This window comes from Acanthochromis polyacanthus, chromosome 1, assembly GCF_021347895.1.
Source record: "Acanthochromis polyacanthus isolate Apoly-LR-REF ecotype Palm Island chromosome 1, KAUST_Apoly_ChrSc, whole genome shotgun sequence".
In the NCBI taxonomy this organism is placed as follows: Eukaryota; Metazoa; Chordata; class Actinopteri; family Pomacentridae; genus Acanthochromis; species Acanthochromis polyacanthus.
In genome coordinates, this window is record NC_067113.1 from 680,123 (window position 1) to 699,471 (window position 19,349).

The 19,349-nt window shown below is 40.8% G+C and overlaps 1 protein-coding gene across 5 annotated transcripts in view; it reads left to right on the plus strand.

Moving 5' to 3' along the window:
* Positions 1–16,690, plus strand: part of tmtc1 (transmembrane O-mannosyltransferase targeting cadherins 1) — a 200,542-nt gene extending 183,852 nt beyond the window's left edge. For 2 of the 5 annotated variants that reach the window (XM_051945359.1, XM_051945351.1), the window contains 3 exons: positions 467–589; positions 13,746–13,823; positions 14,493–16,690. In XM_051945359.1, the coding sequence (XP_051801319.1) occupies positions 467–589; positions 13,746–13,823; positions 14,493–14,618 (327 nt within the window). In that variant the 3' untranslated portion in view covers positions 14,619–16,690. Of the gene's footprint in view, positions 1–466; positions 590–724; positions 5,109–5,283; positions 5,731–13,745; positions 13,824–14,492 lie in introns of those variants that run through there. The other 3 variants (XR_007940801.1, XR_007940802.1, XR_007940798.1) reach the window with 3 other exon arrangements.
* The last annotated feature ends 2,659 nt before the right edge of the window (positions 16,691–19,349 follow it).

Genomic DNA, 19,349 nt, shown 5'->3' on the forward strand with positions numbered 1-19,349 from the left:
AGCCAAAATAGTTTGAACTGTCCGTAGTGAGTGTGGAGGGGCTTCAGAAAGCTGAGTTGCCGTGGAGATGAAGCAACGGTGCACCGCTCCTATCTGTGCAACTCCCAGCAACACATTCACAAACTTCTGTGTAATTCTTCAGCTCTCTTCCTCTCTGTGGTAGAGCTGATGCTGCAGTTTGACACAAAGACGGGAATAAATTACCACATTCCTCCTCTCTCTGTCTGGTTAGTTCTGCTCTAAATTAGCTCTGACTTCCACTTCTCTCATCCCTCCCTGCTTTAGAAATGCCGCTGGTTAAATGCAGCAGGTAGTGAAGGTGTTTTCTGCAAAACCTTGTGTGAATTCTGCTTGAAACCACCAGTGACTGTCCCCAGTGTGGTCAGAAAGTACACTCAGATATGAAGACAGCCAGCTGTGTGTGTTCATGTGCAGTGTGTGTTTGTTGACTGTGCGTCTGTGGCAGGCTCTGGAGGCTCTGGACCGGGCCCTGCAGCAGAATCCCCGGGATCTGACTGTGAGAGCAGAGCTGTACTTCTCCAAAGGAAACCAGCTCAGAGAGATGAACCAGCTAGACCGAGCCTTCGAGGTACAGCTCTTTTGCTCCCTCTGTCCTTCTCTCTCTCTCTTTCTTATTCACTCACCTGTTTCATGTTTTTCTCTCCTTGTCCTTCTTAAGTAATATAGATTTTCTATTCAATTCTATTCTATTTAATTTATATAGCACCAATTACAGTCAAATTGTCTCAAGACGCTTTACAGAACCCATATTCCTGAACCCCCAGAGCAAGCCAAAGGTGACACTGGAAAGGAAAACACCCTTTAACAGGGAAAAAAGACTTGAGCAGAACCTGGCTCTTTATGTGGGGGAACCATCTGCTGCTGGCCGGGCGAGTTGAGAGGGACAGAAGAGGAAGAGAGGTTTTCATATTTCTCATAGTCTAGGAATCCTTCATGTGTTTTTTGGCAAACTCTATGCAGGCTTTCATGTGTCTTGCACTGCGGAGAGGCTTCCGTCGGGCCACTCTGCCATAAAGCCCCGACTGGTGGAGGGCTGCAGTGATAGTTGACTTTGTGGAACTTTCTCCTATCACCCGACTACATCTCTGGAGCTCAGCCACAGTGATCTTTGGGTTCTTCTTTACCTCTCTCACCAAGGCTCTTCTCCCACCATTGCTCAGTTTGGCTGGACGGCCAGGTCTATAGGAAGAGTTGTGGTCGTCCCAAACTTCTTCCATTTGAGGATTATGGAGGCCACTGTGCTCTTAGGAACCTTGAGTGCTGCAGAAATTCTTTTGTAACCTTGGCCAGATCTGTGTATGCATTGCCGTTGTGTTCTTCCTTTAGCCCAGCTACACTGTTGTTTAACCAGCCTTTTCTTAAAGCCCAGAAGGTCCACCTGTCTTTTTTAAAGTCCTGGGGGGAGTAAGGTTTTATGAGCTTTATAGGCTAACAGAAACTTCACAGATAATGCACATTAACATATGTTTACTAATCAGAGGGAATACTACCAAGGGCATGTGCTCGGAGGCATCTTGTTAGACTGCAAATATGCACAGCTTGCTTTACAAATTGTTTTCAAGTTCATTTGAACACGCACGCACGCACGCACGCACGCACGCACGCACGCACGCACGCACGCACGCACGCACGCACGCACGCACGCACGCACGCACGCACGCACGCACACAGACATTAATGGCTTTACGCCTTAAACTCAAGGCTGCAAGACTACACTTTTATTTCATCATGAAAAACAGCCTCAAACCCAGTCAGTAACAGCTTTACAAATGTAAATGGTCTAAGTGGTCCGCACTTATAGAGCACCTTTCTGCTATAGTGGTACTCAAAGCACTTTACAATGTTTCTCATTCACACACATCAGTGGTGGCAGCTGCCATACATGGTGCCTGGCATCCAGGGGTATTTGGGGTTCAGTGTCTTGTCCAATGACATTTTGAGTTATCTGGAGTTTAGCTTAGTACTCGCGAGTACCCGACACGGTGTAAGACTGCTGTGAAGGTGGAGACATGCGGCGGTGGTGTATTTGCAACGATTAAAAAAAATTTGAAGGAGCGGCGCTGGAATTTTAGTAGCAGCGGGCTGTCTCTCTCATGGTTCTTGTAATCCCTGGGATTAAAAGGAAAGAACACAAGACCTTTGAGACACTGCTCATATGAGTCATTTAAGTCAGAGATTCTGCTCTGACAACTAAGATGAACTTTTACCTGTTAAGATTGTGCACGGCACAACAGAAATGGTTGTATTTAAATGGTAAATGATTGTATTTATATAGTGCTTTTATCCAAAGCGCTTTACATGATATGTCACATTTACCCATTCACACACTGATGGCAGAAGCTGCCATGCAAGGCGCTAACCACGACCCACCAGGAGCAATTAGGGGTTCAGTGTCTTGCTCAGGGACACCTCCACATGAGCTCGACGGGCTGAGGATCGACCCGGCAACCTTCCAGTTACAAGACGGCCACTCTACCCGCTGAGCCATGTTCCATTCATAAATAGTGTTATTATATGTTTCCTGATTTTTATTTTTTTTTCTGTGAAGAACCTAAACAGGGTTATTTGGTTATTATTTATTTCATAAATAGTGTTATTTATGTCATTAATAGTGTTATTTATTTCCTGACTTTTTTTTCTGTGAAGATCCCGGAAAGGGTTATTAATATTTGGTTATGTGTGGCTTTCTGGAAAACAATGTTGATGTTTAGGCACCCCTGCGATCGTCACACTTTTTCTGTTACAAAGTGACCCCGGCCCCCCACCAGAGAAGGGAAAAGTTATGTGGTTCTCACAGGAAAAAAGTCTGGGGACCCCTGCCCTGTGTGTTTGTTTTTCTTTGATTTTTATGTAAAGGTGAAATCCAGCAAAATGGTGATAATAATGCTGCAATGTTCCAAACAGCCATTAACACCAAGCACCTCAGTGTGTCTCATTGGACTTTATGGTCTGTCATTGCTTTCAGTGATTTCTGGAAATGATTCCGAGATAATAGGGATTTATTCACTGATAGTTGAAGCTCGTACCTAGTGCTTTTTAATATAGAGAAAGTGTTTAAGGGTTAGTTGAGGTTTGTGAAGGCCTGAAAACCAGTCTTGGCATTGACCTGTAGCTTTCAGACCCAGACCCGCCTGGCCCTGCTGAATTTGAAACTGAAGCTGTTTGTATTGTGAAGTGTTTCTCACAAATAGAAAACTAGAAAAGGACCCAGAGAGTGCAGTACTCCGCGGTGGCTGTTCAGTTGACGTATCATTTCCAGCAGATGAAATCTTTAATAAAAAATGACCTTGTGCTGAGCACAGGCATGTGTTATGCTTGTTCATGTTATGTATGGATACCAAAGCAGGTGTAAATTACTCTTATAAAGGTCTGGTGATCAGTTCATCACCTTTGGCAAGCCTTTGTTTTGCTAGTGTTAAAATAACCGTTCCCTCCATGCTTTTATTTTAAAGGTGTATTTTTAATGTTACAAGCGTTTATTTTGTCCTCATTCCAGCGGCACAGGAAGTGTTTATCGAAGAAGCAGTTTCTTAATATGATGAAGACGCTGCCTAAAGGATAGTAAGGCGTGTCTAAACTAAGAAGCATCTAGCCGCTATGGGAACAAGCTCTAAGAGTGTTTCCTGAAGGAGTGAAGGACAGAAAGGTGAATTTGTGTTCAAAATAAGGCTGACGTCTGAACGTAAATAAAGGTTTTGTGAAACATCAGGAGCTTCACCATTGTCTGTCTGGGGTTTGCTACATACATGACCTTAATATGTAGGAAATATGCAGGAATTGAAGGGACTTAGAAACACCTCACAGTTTAATTAACTCAACTTTATTATTTGTTCCTTGAAGGGTGATTTGTTATGCAGCAGTTTACACAAGCATTCCAGTTAGCTGCCAATAAAAAAAAACAAACGAAAGGAAATGTTTTTTTGTTTTTAAAAAACTAAAACACACATAAATCAGTAAAAACACAACAGAAACAGTAAAAACACAAGAAAAATAATAAAATCAGTGAAGACAATAAATATTAGGCTGTATTGGCTGAACGAGATTGTGTTGGTTCGTTCCACTCAAGTGGATCTACATGAACTCTGCTTTATAAGATATATCTATTGCTAATTAGTACCCAAAAAAAGTTTCTACTCACCGTTTCAGTCATTTTTTAATAATTAGCGTTTTTGTGTCGGTCTTTTTTTTACTGTGGCGTAGTGATATTTACATGGGCGGACTAGGATTTGCAGTGCGTGCAGTGGTTTTTGGTCACGTGGACCAATAGGAGCTGAGTCCTGTTGCCGTGGTTTCAGATCAACACACAGCATGACGTCGACTGTATCTAGCACAGATACGAGCGAAGATGACGAAAAGAAAGATGAGGAAACCGCCTTCAAAAGTTACTAAAAAAGGATCGAAACGATACTCTTTGCATCTCACAGATGTCCAGGGCGAAGACGTGCAGGACTTTACACGGAAAAGGTGGGAAACTTACAGAACCTGCGTTAGACAGTGGCTTTCTCTATATATTTTATTAAAGGCCGTTTGCAGAAGACTGCTCAGCTGAAGGAGGACACCAGCATGCTTTTGCACATTAAAGAGAAAGACTGTGTGGCCCTGGAGGTGCGGTACCACAGGACCTGTTGCACACAGTACACAAAGTTTTTGTCAAGGCCTATGGAAACAAGTACTGCAACCCCAGATGAAGCGTGAGTTATTACAATGCATTAACATTTTATTACACATTGTACATTTCAAAATGAGGCATTGACAAACAACATAGTCTTTAGTTTGTTTAACTGTAGTTCCAAAAACCTATTTGATAATTTTATTCAGGAAAATTTGGCGAAATAGACAAGCTTAGATCATCTTGATTGGATTATGTAAATATGACATGGCTGCAACAGTTTACACATGGTTTGTGTGTGTGTGCGTGTGTTTTTCAGAAGTGAAACACCCTTCACTGACAGCTACAATTTCTTCTGTGAGACTGTCATCCATCAAAGGATTATAGTTGACCACGAAGTGCTGCGAATGGACAAGCTACGAAAGACATTCGTGGACATAGTGAAGAATCAAGAGGGTCTTGATGCTTCAGAATACAGGTAACCAAAATATCGTGTCTCTCTCTCACGGTTCTTGTAAACAAAAAAAGTAAATACTACAAGGTTAATTGTTGTTGACTTATTCTCACAAAAAAGGGTATGCGTGTATGTTTATGTAAACACACACGTGCATGCCCACACACATACTCATCTTTCCCCATATTTTTTGTTTCAGGCAGGATCTACTGAAGAGGCGGCTGACACGTGACTTCCCGCAGCTCACTTACCACTGCCCTGCCAAGAGAAATATCAGTGAACTTGTTTTTGTTGAGAGACTGTCAGCTGATAGACTATTACAAAAGATACCTCCACAGTCAGGTACATCTACTGAGTCCACTGAGGTAAGCAAAGCTGAAAGCCAAACTGAAAGTGACAGTGAACACATGGCTAGCACAACATCTGGACAGAATACTACTGATGTCACAAGGACACTGTACAGTGCAGGCTTGATCTTAAAGAGGGTTCTCAGTGACTCTCCTGCTATGACATGCCCCTGGCCTCCCACTGCTGACAATTTAAATGTGTGTTATGTATGAGAGTCTGCAACGTATTTGTATGTGTATTAATCTATATTTTCATATTCAGAGACACTGTCGTATTTGAATAAATGTTTTATACCATACTTGTGAATGACTCTGACCTTTTGTGCATTTATTTTTTTGTCTTATTCCATTTTTGCCATTATTCCGATTTAGGAGGGCGTGGTAGCAATTCGGTTGATTTTCAGCCATTTATGGCCATGGTGTGCATGTTTTATTTTATATCTTTCATTACACAGTAGGTTGTGATATTTTTAATATATGACACATAAGCTTTTAGCTAAATTTACCATATATTTCATTGTGCTGGGTGCAAATCACTTAAGTTGAAGTGTTTCCTTCAAGAAATTAGCTACATTTCTCACTCTGAATTCACCTCTGTACACTAAGGCACCAATACTTGTTTCAAATGTTTGGTAGATGTGTTTATGACATTTGATAAAGATTTTGTGTTTCCAGAATTAACATAGCACTTAAAACAAGCAAAAACAGCAGCACCAGATTTTAGTTTTTTGGGTGTTCTCATAAAGATACATTTCTGGCTGGTGACAAAGTTCGGACAAATATTCTGAGTAGAACTTTTAACCCAGAGTCTAAAAGGGTATTGTCTATGAAAAAATGCATTGAACACGTAGATCCAGCATAGTGGAGCGAAATTCACTTTCTAGGCACTTTTTCCATGGTCCCAATACAGCCTATATCACACGAAACATAAGACAGACATGGACATTAGAGGCAATCTTGGTCATTCATTTCGTCAATTATAGTTCAGTGCAAACAGTCAGCAGCAGCAAGACAGAATAAAATCAAGTTATCAGTTGCTCCTTGTATGAAGTCCATTTGTAGCAAGTTCACAATCATGTGATCACCAGCAGGTAACTGACAGTTCACTTCTTGTCATGGTAACAGCAACATGCCAGCAGCTGTATCTCTCAATACTAAATCCTTAACAAAGCTGTGGATCCAGACTATAAGCACCATCACTGTGAAAATCTAATCACTTGGTCCTTGTGTCATTTCTGACCTTTCCTGAAAATTTCATCCAAATCTGTTGGTCCGTTTTTGAGTAATGTTTCACACAGACAGACAGATTCACAGACAAACTTAAGCCGATTGTCACATAACTCCACTGTTCCTTGGTGGAGTAATAATAACTCATTTAATAAATACTGTGCCTATCACATCAGTAGGTTTCCTTGTATTGGCAATATGGAGATCCTTCTCCATATTGCATCCACAGTAGATATTAGACTGTAAGCCTCAGGATGAGGTAGGGGGAGAGTAAAGTTGGAGTCAGACTAACGCTTAGGTCCTAATGTATTTTTATGCCTCCTTCCCAACAACAGTGGATGCAAGAGAGACCACGGTTACAGGTTGTGCTTCTGTCTATTGCATTCTCATGAATGCAATATCTCATCAGTCCCTGGAGGTAATTTCTTCAAATTTATTATAACCATCCACCTGGATTTCAGAATTTACTGACTTACTTTTAGTGGCTGAAATTCCCCAACTAAACTTGCTACTGATGACATTTCAAACCAATGTCGAATTGGTTTTCAGGGCAACTTCAATGGAACCAGGAGTTTTACAGTCTTGAAAAAATGAATCCTCTTTGCAGCATTTTGAGCTTCAAGCAGAAAAACACACTGTGAGGAAATGTTAGAATTTCATCAGTTTGTTTTAAAGGGGCACAATATGGGACTTTCCATATGAGTGGAAACACTTCAGCTGTGTGGAAATACTGCAATGACTCTTCTTGCCTTAAATAATAAAGCAAACACTTTGCATTGGTTTATTTATTCCATTGCCATGGGAGACATCTTACTTTGACTCACCGCAAACTTCACTGCAGAACTTTTCATGTTGACGGTGATTGTGAAGAGAAAAGGTCTTGCTCCTTGCTGTTGTCTGTCAGACTACCACTGTAGTCTTACCACTGTAGCCACAACATTCTAATGTTCCCATCATGCAGTAGTCCTCCACACATCATTAAAGATTTCAAGAAGTTCCTCTTCTGCAGTTTTTTCTTTGATCTCATCTATTCCTTGCTCACCAGGCATTGAATGCAGGCTCCACTCTGTCTCTGTTCTTATCACTCTGGGCATCACGTCTCCTTGCTACGCCTGAAGCATCAACACACGACTGAGAAAGAGAATTTTCTTATGGAGTTGCAATTGAAAATAATCATACCCCAACCAGAAACAAAAAAATTCAGGTCAGGTTTCTGAATTAGTTTCCACCTGAATGTCAGGTGCTTTTCTTTGGGTTTGTCAAGTGTGTACCTTACTGTACTTCTAAGCACTATGAGAGGACATATATGTGAATCTGCGCTATATAAATAAAATTGAATTGTCAGTTTTTAACCACAGCTCAACACTGTTTGTAAAAGCAGCTGAAAGGACAAATCTACTGAAAAGAATGAAGTGCAGCATCATAAGAGTCATCTGCAGAGCGAGCTCATTAGTGTAATTCCTGTCTCAGGATGCTGACCTCCATTGTCACTGTGGGAGTTCCCGTCCACTCAGATCTAATGGCACACTCTGAATAACTTGTTCCAGACTCACGGCTCAGATTTAATCTTAGAGAGAAGTTTCAGGAAGGCACTCCTTTTTCTCAGGAAGCCTTGATTGACTTCCTAAGAAAAAGATTTGAGAGGAGCGAAAGCTAACAAGCCGAAGGGAGGTTGTGGGCTTTCTGCTGGAAACACTGATGGAGAGTATCCAAGTCCAAGCAGGTCATCTGAGGTCGCTGCAGATTTAAAGAGAGTAGTGTTTGTGCAGCGAAACTGTCTTATTAGTTGATACAGACAATGTTGTGATGTGTTATTTCACTAGTATTATCACAGTCTCTTAAGAAGGACAACAAAGAGGAGGCAAGCAGCCCGAGAAACTGTTTGAAGTGCAGTTTGAAGCTGGTTTATTTTAGCTTTTATGTCTTTGTTTTATGTTTTGGTCTCAAGTGTGCCTGAGCACAGTCTAATTCAACCAGCTCTGCCTGTTAAGCATAAATTAATGAGCTGAGTTTTTTAAAATAGGGCTGCTAACATTATTGTTGATTAAAAAATATTTTAGCCTTGAAAATAGAATTTCAGCACTGAGGCCTAATTTAATAACAGAAGGATGAGACCAACCATCCACAGCAAAGTCAAACCAAAGTGGGTCAGAAAGTAAACAATTTTTTATAAAGTCTGCAAATGCTTATTTGGGTTTTTTGAATGCTCTAATTTAATGTAAATTTCTGAAAGGAAAATGCACTTTTTACATCCTTAATTGTAAAACATAGAGTGCCAGAGTACTGCCGGACTGTAGATACTCAGCAGGAGTATAGACAGGGATTATCCTTTTCCTAAAAACACTTTCAGGTACACATTCTTCCTCACTCCAATCAACCAGTCATTTGATAGCAATCCAGTGTATAAAATCATGCACATGCAGATTAAGAGCTTCACTTAATGTTCACGTCAAACATCAGAATGTAGGAAGAATGTCATCTCAGTCTGTGCCATCATAATTTGTGACAAACTGGTTTGAATGTTCCTGAAGCGGCCGATCTCCTGGAAATTTACCTCAGCAGTCTCTATTGTTACTCAGAGTTGGGGAAAAGACAAGAAACAAAATTCAATGAGCAGCAGCTCTGCAGGCATTAACACCCCATTGATATGAAAGGTCAGAAGAAAATGGTCGGGGTGGTTGGAGCTGACAGAAAGACTACAGGAACTCAGATAACTAACCTTTACAACTCTACAGAGAAGGTTAGACTTGCAATGTGCCAAACCATGAGGTGGATGGCCTGCAGCAGGCTACAGCAGGTTCTACTCCTGTCAGCCAATAACAGAATCATGATGATGAACCGTGAACAGGTTCACCTACACTCAGCAATTACATGATGGAAAAGTAATAGCTGTAGATGGTTGGTCAGAACCAGCGGCATCCTGCCTTGTGTCAACAGTCCATGCTGCTGCCGATGTCGCTGCTGCCACCACCTCCGCTGATGCTAATGCCGCTGCTGCTGGGGGAGTGGTGTGCAGCATATATTCTTGGTAAACCTTGGACACCTTAATACCAGCGGTTCACCTCCATCCCTTTAGGGCTTCTATTTCCCAGTTTGTAATGTCTGCCTCAGAAGGATAATGCACCATGCCACAAAGCTAGCATCTCAAACTTGTGTCACATTAGTTAATGAAACCACTGTTATTTATTTGTATTGAGCTCAAGACAACTCAATTGAATCTGGATCTCTTCTATTTATATGTTGCTGTTTAAAGACCAATGTAGATCATGTGTGTGATTTTCAGAGGATTGTGGTGCCATGTTATAAAAAGACCTCTATGTTTGTGAGCAGCCTCAGTAACATCAACTTTACCATATGGAACCAAATATCCAATGACTTAATCCTGCAACAGATCACAACACACAGCTTGATAACTTTAATGAAACAATATATACACATTAACAGTAAGCACCACACAGGTTTAAATGTATCTTGTACAAAATTAACCCTACCATACTGACTACATAACCACAAGGAGTAAACTATTGAAGGTGGATAGACTCTCTGCCACTTGGACGAATGTCATCAGTGGGAAGTATTGTGCATCAGCTGCTACAGTCAGTGAGTAAAATTCTCTTTATATGTTTTCCAGAGAGCATTAAAAGGAACAGTTGTGCATAAAATTTTACAATACACAGCACACTGCTTGGTGTTTTATTAGCTGTTTGGAACGCTGCAGATATCTGTACATCACTGGTCTGCTGGGCTGTAACCGTGGATGGACTGAATGCCACTTAGAGAAGTAAAGCTGTTCTATAAGCACATGTTCGATAAGCACAAACAATGAAGATGGGAGATGTTTGACTGTAGAATGCAGACGTCTAGACGCTGGAGGATCACCCTACAGATTATTGTAGAAAGACAGACAGACCATTGGCCTGACAGGGTAACATCAGAAATGAACTACAGAGATTTTGACAGCAAGGGAGAGAGCAAGTGAAGGAGTCGACAGATGCAGAATAACCAGGGAATAGCAGGATTTCACAACAGAAGAAGAAGGGAACTTTATGAATTTTCATCCATTGATGTGTTCCAATGTGTGAAAATATCTAAAAAAAAAGCAGTAATGCTTTCTTATCCATTTTGCTATGATACCTCAGTGTGAAAGTGTCTGTGTAAATTCTCATTCATCCAGGTCAGGGTATTCCTCAGTGCTTTCGTAGAAGACAACTGGACTACTTTATGGTTGTTTAAGATTTTTTACCTCCCTTCTTTCACCAAAACTGAGGCTTGGGCAGTTCCTCAGAACTGAGGTGCACTGATCTTCTGCTGGTTGATCTCCTTACTAGTTAGTAAGACCTCAGGAAGAATCTTGGATAGCGGATAAATGCCTTCGGGAACCAGGAAAAGGATGTCTGTTTTACTTTTACTGAAACACTTAGGATCACTCTAAAAATTCCAGTAAGCAGAACTAAACTATGGTGGACACTTCGAAAGGTGAAACATGGATCTAGCTGTTTCTAATAATAAAAGCTGAATCTTGACAGGGATTTTTAAATATAGTACATTTGTTAATAGAAGTTAAGGTATATAGACAAAATGCCTATTTGCCACATAGTGCAATATATTTATTACTCCACCAAGGAACAGTGGAGTTATGTGACAATCGGCTTAAGTTTGTCTGTGAATCTGTCTGTCTGTGTGAAACATTACTCAAAAACGGACCAACAGATTTGGATGAAATTTTCAGGAAAGGTCAGAAATGACACAAGGACCAAGTGATTAGATTTTCACAGTGATGGTGCTTATAGTCTGGATCCACAGCTTTGTTAAGGATTTAGTATTGAGAGATACAGCTGCTGGCATGTTGCTGTTACCATGACAAGAAGTGAACACTGTGTCAGTTACCTGCTGATGATCACATGATTGTGACCCTGCTACAAATGGACTGATTTATCAGTTGGAAATCATACAAGGAACAAATGAATAAAATGTTGGGTGTTTCTGAGTCTCATCAATTCCGGTTGTCCACTACATATTTAGGTCATGTATGTAGCAAACCCCAGCCAGACAATGGTGAAGCTCCTGATGTTTCACAAAGCCTTTATTTACATTCAGTCGTCAGTCTTATTTTGAACACAAATTCACCTTTCTGTCCTTCACTCCTTCAGAGCTTGTCTCCATTCCAGCTGCCTCTACATTTAGACACATCCTTTGCTAGACAGCAACAGTGGAACCGTTTTCTTTCATCTTCACATGAATTTTCAGACTTTTTAGCAACGCCTTTGTAACCCCCCTGGCCCGGCAGGTGTCAGGTGGGTGTGTTTATAAATCCCGTATGTGAATGCCTGAATGCATAAACAAAGAGACACCGAGTTTTAGCTGTCGTTCAGCTTGGCTGCAGGATTTATTCTGCTGCTGCTTTCTTTAACAAGCAAATAATAACACAAAATGTTCTATTAATGGTGCAAAGTACACCAACTGTATAGACAGTATCTCTTATTTCACATCATAAACTGTGGGCTTAACAAAACAAATGTACCAAATCTCTCCATGCAAACTTGTCTCTGTCCCTTACATGGCTTTCACATCACACCAAATTTCACATGAAACCATATATAAACTAACAGTGTCAAACTTAACTAGTTCTGTGTTAGCAACTTGCTAGCAACAGGTCCGCTAGCCTGGCATGGTCGCACGCGGCAAAACAGCTGTATCTCAAGAGATAACTTCAGCAAAACTCTACACATTGCACCTTATATCCATGAAGTCACAACACCATATTCCCTTATTCTGGGGTACATGCATGTAGTTTGGAGGAGTATAAACCCACCTGAATGCATATACAAAGAGACACCAAGTTTTAGCTGTTGTTCAGCTTGGCTGCAGGATTTATTCTGCAGCAAGTGTCTCAATGTGATTGTATGCTCCTCTCTGGCACTATGCGCCATCTAGTGACCTGTTTGAAAATTGCTTTGACAGAAACCAGAAATACACCATGAAATTCAGTCTTTTAATATACTTCAACACAATGAAATAGTATTTAAAAAAATTTATATATGGGGTATCTGTTTTTAAAACACATTTTTAACATAACTTATTTTCAGCAATTAGCTGTACCAGTCTCAGTGACTTTTTAACCTTCTCATATAACATTTAACTTTTTAACTGGATTTCAACTCATCTCTGAAATGAACATTTTTAACCCTTTACACCTTCCTCATGTCAAGAACCCGCTTCTTAGACAAACACTTTCTGTGCTGCTGGAATGGTGACAAAAGAAAAACCCATAATATTAAAAATACGCTTTCAAAATAACACTAGCAAAACAAAGTCTTACCAAAAGTGATGAATTGATCAACAGACCTTTAGAAGAGTAACTTACCCACAATTCGATATCCATACATAACGTGCACATGCATAACACATGCCTGTGGTCAGTGCACGGTCATTTCTTATTAAAGATTTCATCCATCAGAAATGATACATCAACTGAACAGCCTTGGTGGAGTACTGCGCTCTCTGAGGGCTTTTCTAGTTTTCTATTTGAATGTGTGAAGAGTTTACTTGAATCACTTTTGTTTTGTATTAAAAAGAAAAATTAATGATGGAAACACACTGTGGGAGAGTGAGTGAACAAACAACAACGGCACGACGATGTAAAGACTGGATCCTCCCAGTGGTCAGAGGGCAGAGATACTGACCGCATTGTGTTTTTAAATCAGTTCTAAATGTGATAAAGAGCAGTAGAATGGGTGAAGAAAACAATGCATTTTAAAACTGAGATATTAATGACAGATATTCTGTACTGCACCTGTCAGCATAAGGTTAGCATAAGTAATCATGAATTTCAATACACTACACACTGTGGAGTACTTTTGCATATATACAATTAACTGGTTTTCTCAGTAAGGTAATAAGGGCCTGAAACCCAGTTTACTGTCCAGCCAGTCAGCACTGAGACCCTTTCTGCTTCATAATGATCACTGACGACAACTGTTTGATTCAGCTCAGATTGTTTGTGTCGCATATTCAGTGTCTGACTCCACTCACACATGGATCTGTGTCTAATGATCACTTTTCACTGTCTGTTTGTCTCTCCGGCTAGAGCTACAAGCTTGCTGTTGAACTGAAACCTGACCAGTCTCAGGCCTGGATGAACATGGGAGGGATTCAACACATTAAGGTAGCTACCTTAAAACATTTCACCTGAACATTTTTGATCCGTCTTTATCTGTGTTTTTTTCTTTTAAGTCGTTTTCATCACCCATTACAGTAACTTGTTAGTTAAAACCTTAAAACAACACCAAGAAAGCATGTTGGCAATAAAATAACATCTGTCATATTAGTTTTGTCATATATGCATTTCTAATTTTTGGCCCACTTGCCAAAATGGTTCAACTGCCACAATTTGCAATAAACTCTGCACTCAACAGATTTGCTGATCAGTCAACTGTATACACACTTCTATGACAGATATTTTTAGATCTATTTTTCCCTACACTTCCTGAACAGATCATTTGACTGTTGTCCATTACAAACAAATTCAGATACAGAAATCCCCTGAGAAATATGATAAAGCAGGCATTTTGTGTAGCTGCAGAACTTTTAAAAGTCATTGTGTTTTCAGAATTTCCTTTGTGTGTATTCCTCCATATAAAAGTACAGCAAATAACAGTAATATGAGTTACATGATGAATTAATATTATTGAAAGCTGTCAGATTTTGAAAACTCCTGGTATAGGATGATGCATAACCAACTTCTGACATCCATAAATTAATGGAGGCACTGAAGGTCTAATTTTAAAGCATTTATTTGCAATGTATATGTTGTCGTGCATGTATGTGTGTGCAGGGAGATTATGCAGCTGCCAGAATGTACTACCAGCGAGCCCTGCTTCTGAGCCCTGGTTCCAAACTTCTGAAGGAAAACCTAGCCAAGTTGGACCGGCTGGAGCGAAGACTGACAGGGGGAGCGTAGAGCAGTTGGTCCCACTGATACTGTATCATCCTGGGCACAGGTCAGCATAGCAGGCAGCTGTCTGGCCCTCTGCAGCCCAAACACCAGCCACCAGGCTGCTGGATAAAACAGACCTGAGTACAAAGCCTGGTTGCCTGTGTGAGAGCAGAGGAGGAAAGAGAACTTCTTCTGAGGTAGACGAGGTGAGCTGAAGTCAAAGAGACTGATCAAGCCACAGCCCAGAAACTATCGTTCAGTATGCAAAAGGAAATGGCTGGCTGAAGACCACCAGAGGCTCCGAACATTGCCCTGTTTGCATCAGCTTTACTTCAACATGCACCTCTGATGCAGACATTTGTGTTGGATTGATTTGATATGAAGGTTCATACGAGGTCATTTCCTGTAAGGCATACGGATTGGATTTCAGTCCTCTACTCTGCCTCTCAGAATTATTCATGTATTTACATCAATGCAGTGACAGCGTGTGGAAATGTTCTGAAGGGAATGGACATGGGAGAGTTCTTTCTTAGGATCTGTAACAAAATAATGTCAGCTCAGAGGTCCACTTACCAAATTTGTGGAGTTTTCGTGGTCAAAGAGGACATCACAGATAGTCGAAGGCCATAAGCCTGCAAGAACAACTGTTTTATCGTTTATCTGCTGACCTCTGACAGCAAGATTCTGAAGTCTGCTTTCATCTTATTACTCGTGATGCTTCTGAGAATGAATCCTGTGCACAATTGGAGCAGAAAATTGTTTTGAAGCAATTAATGGGCATTAGTTACTATATTCTGTTGTGTTCTGTAGACTTGCTTCTCTGCAAGTCCTGTTGAACTACAGTAACACACCATCCACTTGTGATCACAGAAAGATGTCTCTTTACATCAAAAACAATGAGGACAGACAGAGAAGGTACGTTAACTGAGGGACTGCTTTTCGTCTTTTTGGTGAATAACTTATCTAATCACTGTTTATTTAAATTTGCAGCCACTTGGGAGATTGTTATTTGAACCAGCAAAAGTGATGATTAACATCGCCTAACAAGGAGAGGCCTACTTACCTCACTGTCTGAATGTGATACCTGAGATAGCACCTCTTGTCTTTGTGTTGGTTGGCAGGAGCAGATGGGACGGTGTGTCTCCGCAGGCTGTTGTAGTAGTCATGCTGAATAAGTATTGCCTTGAATTCTAAATTAAAGCAGTGTCACCAGCAAAGCCCATCTACACCACCAGTTTATCCTCCATGCCTCACATCAGGAACTACACACACACAGACACCACGTCTTCATCAATTATCTCACATCTGGATCCGTCAGACCAAAATCCACGTTTCTTTTTCTTCTGCTTGGTCTGCGTCAGTTGTGGTTTCTTTGCAGTAGTTTCACAAATAAAGCCTCTTTGAATGATAAAAGAAATAGAAGAAACACTTGAAACAGCATAAGATATCCAAAATGGACTATTCATTGGTGTGACTTAAACCTACTCCACTGCCATACACCGTCTTTGAACTGAGAAAAACATTACAAACTCCCAGTCATGTGTATGACAAAGATTCAGCTTCATGCACTAAAGAAGACTGCAGTGTGCAGTTAAAAGCTCTTGTAAGTGTCACTGGAAAGCCAACAAGTTGACATTTTAGTTTATAATATTGTGTCATACAAGGGGATTGAGGGAACAGGACTCATTTTCCCCCCACTCTGTTGGAATAAATAAAACAAAGCTTCATCTGTAAAGCTCTCAAATTATGTCTTCTTTAAAATGTAGATTGATAACAGCTGCTTCCTCCTGAGATAAACTAGACCATGTTCATCTATCTGACCTCCATTTCCACATGTGTCTATAGTATTCCACCTGATGTCACAAGCCTTCTGCAAGTATAATAAGCTAGTGTGTCTGCTCCCGTGTGGAGCTGAAACCTATGGCTTTTTGTGTACCATAACCTCTGAAGATTGCTGTTTGGTTGCTCATTGTGATTTTGTTGAGAGTGATGTTGACTGTGAATGAATTTTGTTGTGGAATGACAATTGGTTGAAAATGAAGTGACTAGTGCAATGACTTACTTTCACCAAGAAAATAAAGTATATGTTTTATTAAGTGGTGTTTGGAGTTCCTCTATTGAAACATCCAAAATTCACAACTCCACTGTGCAGCTTTTCCTACAGGTAAATAAACCATGGCCCTCTGTCATTCTGACCCATAAAGCACAGAAGGAAACAATAAACAGGAGTTCAAGAGTGAACATAGTTACTTTCATTAGTATTACACTGAAAACCAAAACATTGCTTTTTTTTTCTTAAAGAGGATTAAAGGAATTTAAACAGGATTGGAAATTTTGTAGGGACTGCTGGAGCATAAGTTGACAGTCAGCCAAACCAGCATGGAAATTTGGGGACATTTTGGTTGATGCAAAACTATTGGGACATGACTCACACACACACAGAGAACTGAAGGTAAACATTTGACACAACTGTCAACAGTGCAGTGAAAGTCTAATCAGCATACTAGGATCTGAGGTGATGCTTCATTCTCTTCCTGGTAAATAACTTTAACATTCTGAATTCTGGGCCCAAAGTGCTCCATGACTATGGAGACCAAATGTAAAACAAATATAACTGACTGCAAAAAAATGTATCTTATTATTGTAGACACAATATGAATATTGAAATGCCATCTGGGTGTCACTGGAGAAACGATACAAGAGATACGAGTTTTACTGCAAACAATCACAAGCAAATAACACATGGCCTTTGTCTTTTGCTAGTATAACCCATGTAACATTTACTTTTCTTTAGACACAGCCATGTCAAAGCATCCCAATTCCAAACATCCACGCTGACAGCAGAGGCAAAGTCAAGGTGACCCCCAAGATAACTAAAGTCTGGTCACTTCACACTGCCAAAAGTAAAGCTCATTCGAAGACCAAGCACATAGTCAGAGAACTGAACTTACAACCAGTAACTCCTGTTTTTCAGTGAGTACTTTTCCCTGAAACCATTTTTCTATGGCTGTTTACACAGATGCATTTGCATAGCACCACCATCAAGTGCATGAGGACTCTCTTTTTCAGCCCTTTAACTCACTTTCTGTTCAGTGTGTATTTCTGCAGACTTTGTCAGAGGGAATTATCTATGGTTTATAGCGTTTTAATGTTACTCACAGGGCAATCAGAAGAAATCTGGAAGATATGAAAAAAGGCAAACGAGTAAGCATGAAAGGAGCAACCAGCCCCAACGCGACAATAATAAACAAGTTTATATGTCAGCACAAACACATAGCTCACTGGTGATTCATAAATTCCTCAACGTGTTCTTCACCACAAGAGCAGAGCTATCCTGAGAATATAAGGTGGACTGATCTTTCACGTGGATCAGCTAAACGTCCTATGTCACATTTCCTACATGATGGGGAATGTGTTGCTTTTGTAATAGCCTGTGTACCTGAAACATTCACAACCCACACACAGGCCCATTACAATTCTGAGTAAAGCTTCACATTGACCACGATATGTCCCATACTCAGCTATTTGGTGTTTTTACTGTCAAAGCAGCCCACAAGTCCTCAGCTCATTACTCTGCACTCCATCGTAATGCTCAAAACAGTCATTTCTGAGCACAAATGTGAAATACTGATTAAATACGAGCAACACAATGCTTCTCTTGTACTTGGAATACCTGAAACCATCCAAATGTCTTCATCTGCCTCACATCCTAAACTGAGCAAACAGAAACTAGTTCTGTGTGAGTGTAACGAAGCAGCTCTGCAGTCCCCCCATCAGTTCAATTCAATTCAATTTTATTTATATAGCGCCAATTACAGTCAAATTGTCTCAAGACGTTTTACAGAACCCATATGCCTGAACCCCCAGAGCAAGCCCAAAGGAGACAGTGGCAAGAAAAACACCCTTTAACAGGGAAAAAAACCTTGAGCAGAACCTGGCTCTTTGTGTGCGGGAACCATCTGCTGCTGACCGGGCGGGTTGGAGGGACAGAAGAGGTAGAGAGGGGTAGAGAGGGGTTGGGGGACAGGGAGCATAAAACATACAGGCCTTTGGTTAGCGTTTCATAGACACCCAAGGAAGAAAACTACTGGAGGGCCATGGCACACAGTCAGCACTAAGAGAGAGCATGCCAGAAATAAGACTTGTCTGAGATAGAAGTAGCTGTCAACTGGCCATCAGGCATACAGGGACAAACGGCAGTGAGCTGCTGCACTGGGCTGGCAGATCATCAAAAAAAAATCCATCAGTTGTTCACCAGGCCTGTTTGTCTGTTTACAGACTGTGTGTGTGTTTGGAGAGCATGCTACCATACATAACATGGTATCTACCCTCACAACTTGACCCAAGCACCCCCCACCCTCTGGACCCGTCTCCATGGACAAGTCTCGGGCTGAATCTCTTTCCGACTGCAAACCTGGAAGGAAAGCTCTCAGTAAAGTGATATTTACGGGCAGGCAAGGCTGACTTCCTGAGGAAGAGCAGAGAGACAGAACACTGGACAAAAGCAGCCTTTTTCCTCATCTGGAAAACAAAGCATTGAACTTTTACTCATTTCTCCAGGAGCGTGGGCTGATACAAACAAAATACTAAAAATGAATGCTATTCTTTCATTACTTCTATCAATCCAGCCAAGTTTTTCTTCAGCCTTCACCGATCATCAACCTGCTCCCCCTTCTTCCTAGCCTCCTCTTTGATATAAGAAATGTGTGCATGTATTGATTTGCTTCCTATTCAGTCTGTATTCTTTCCCTTGTC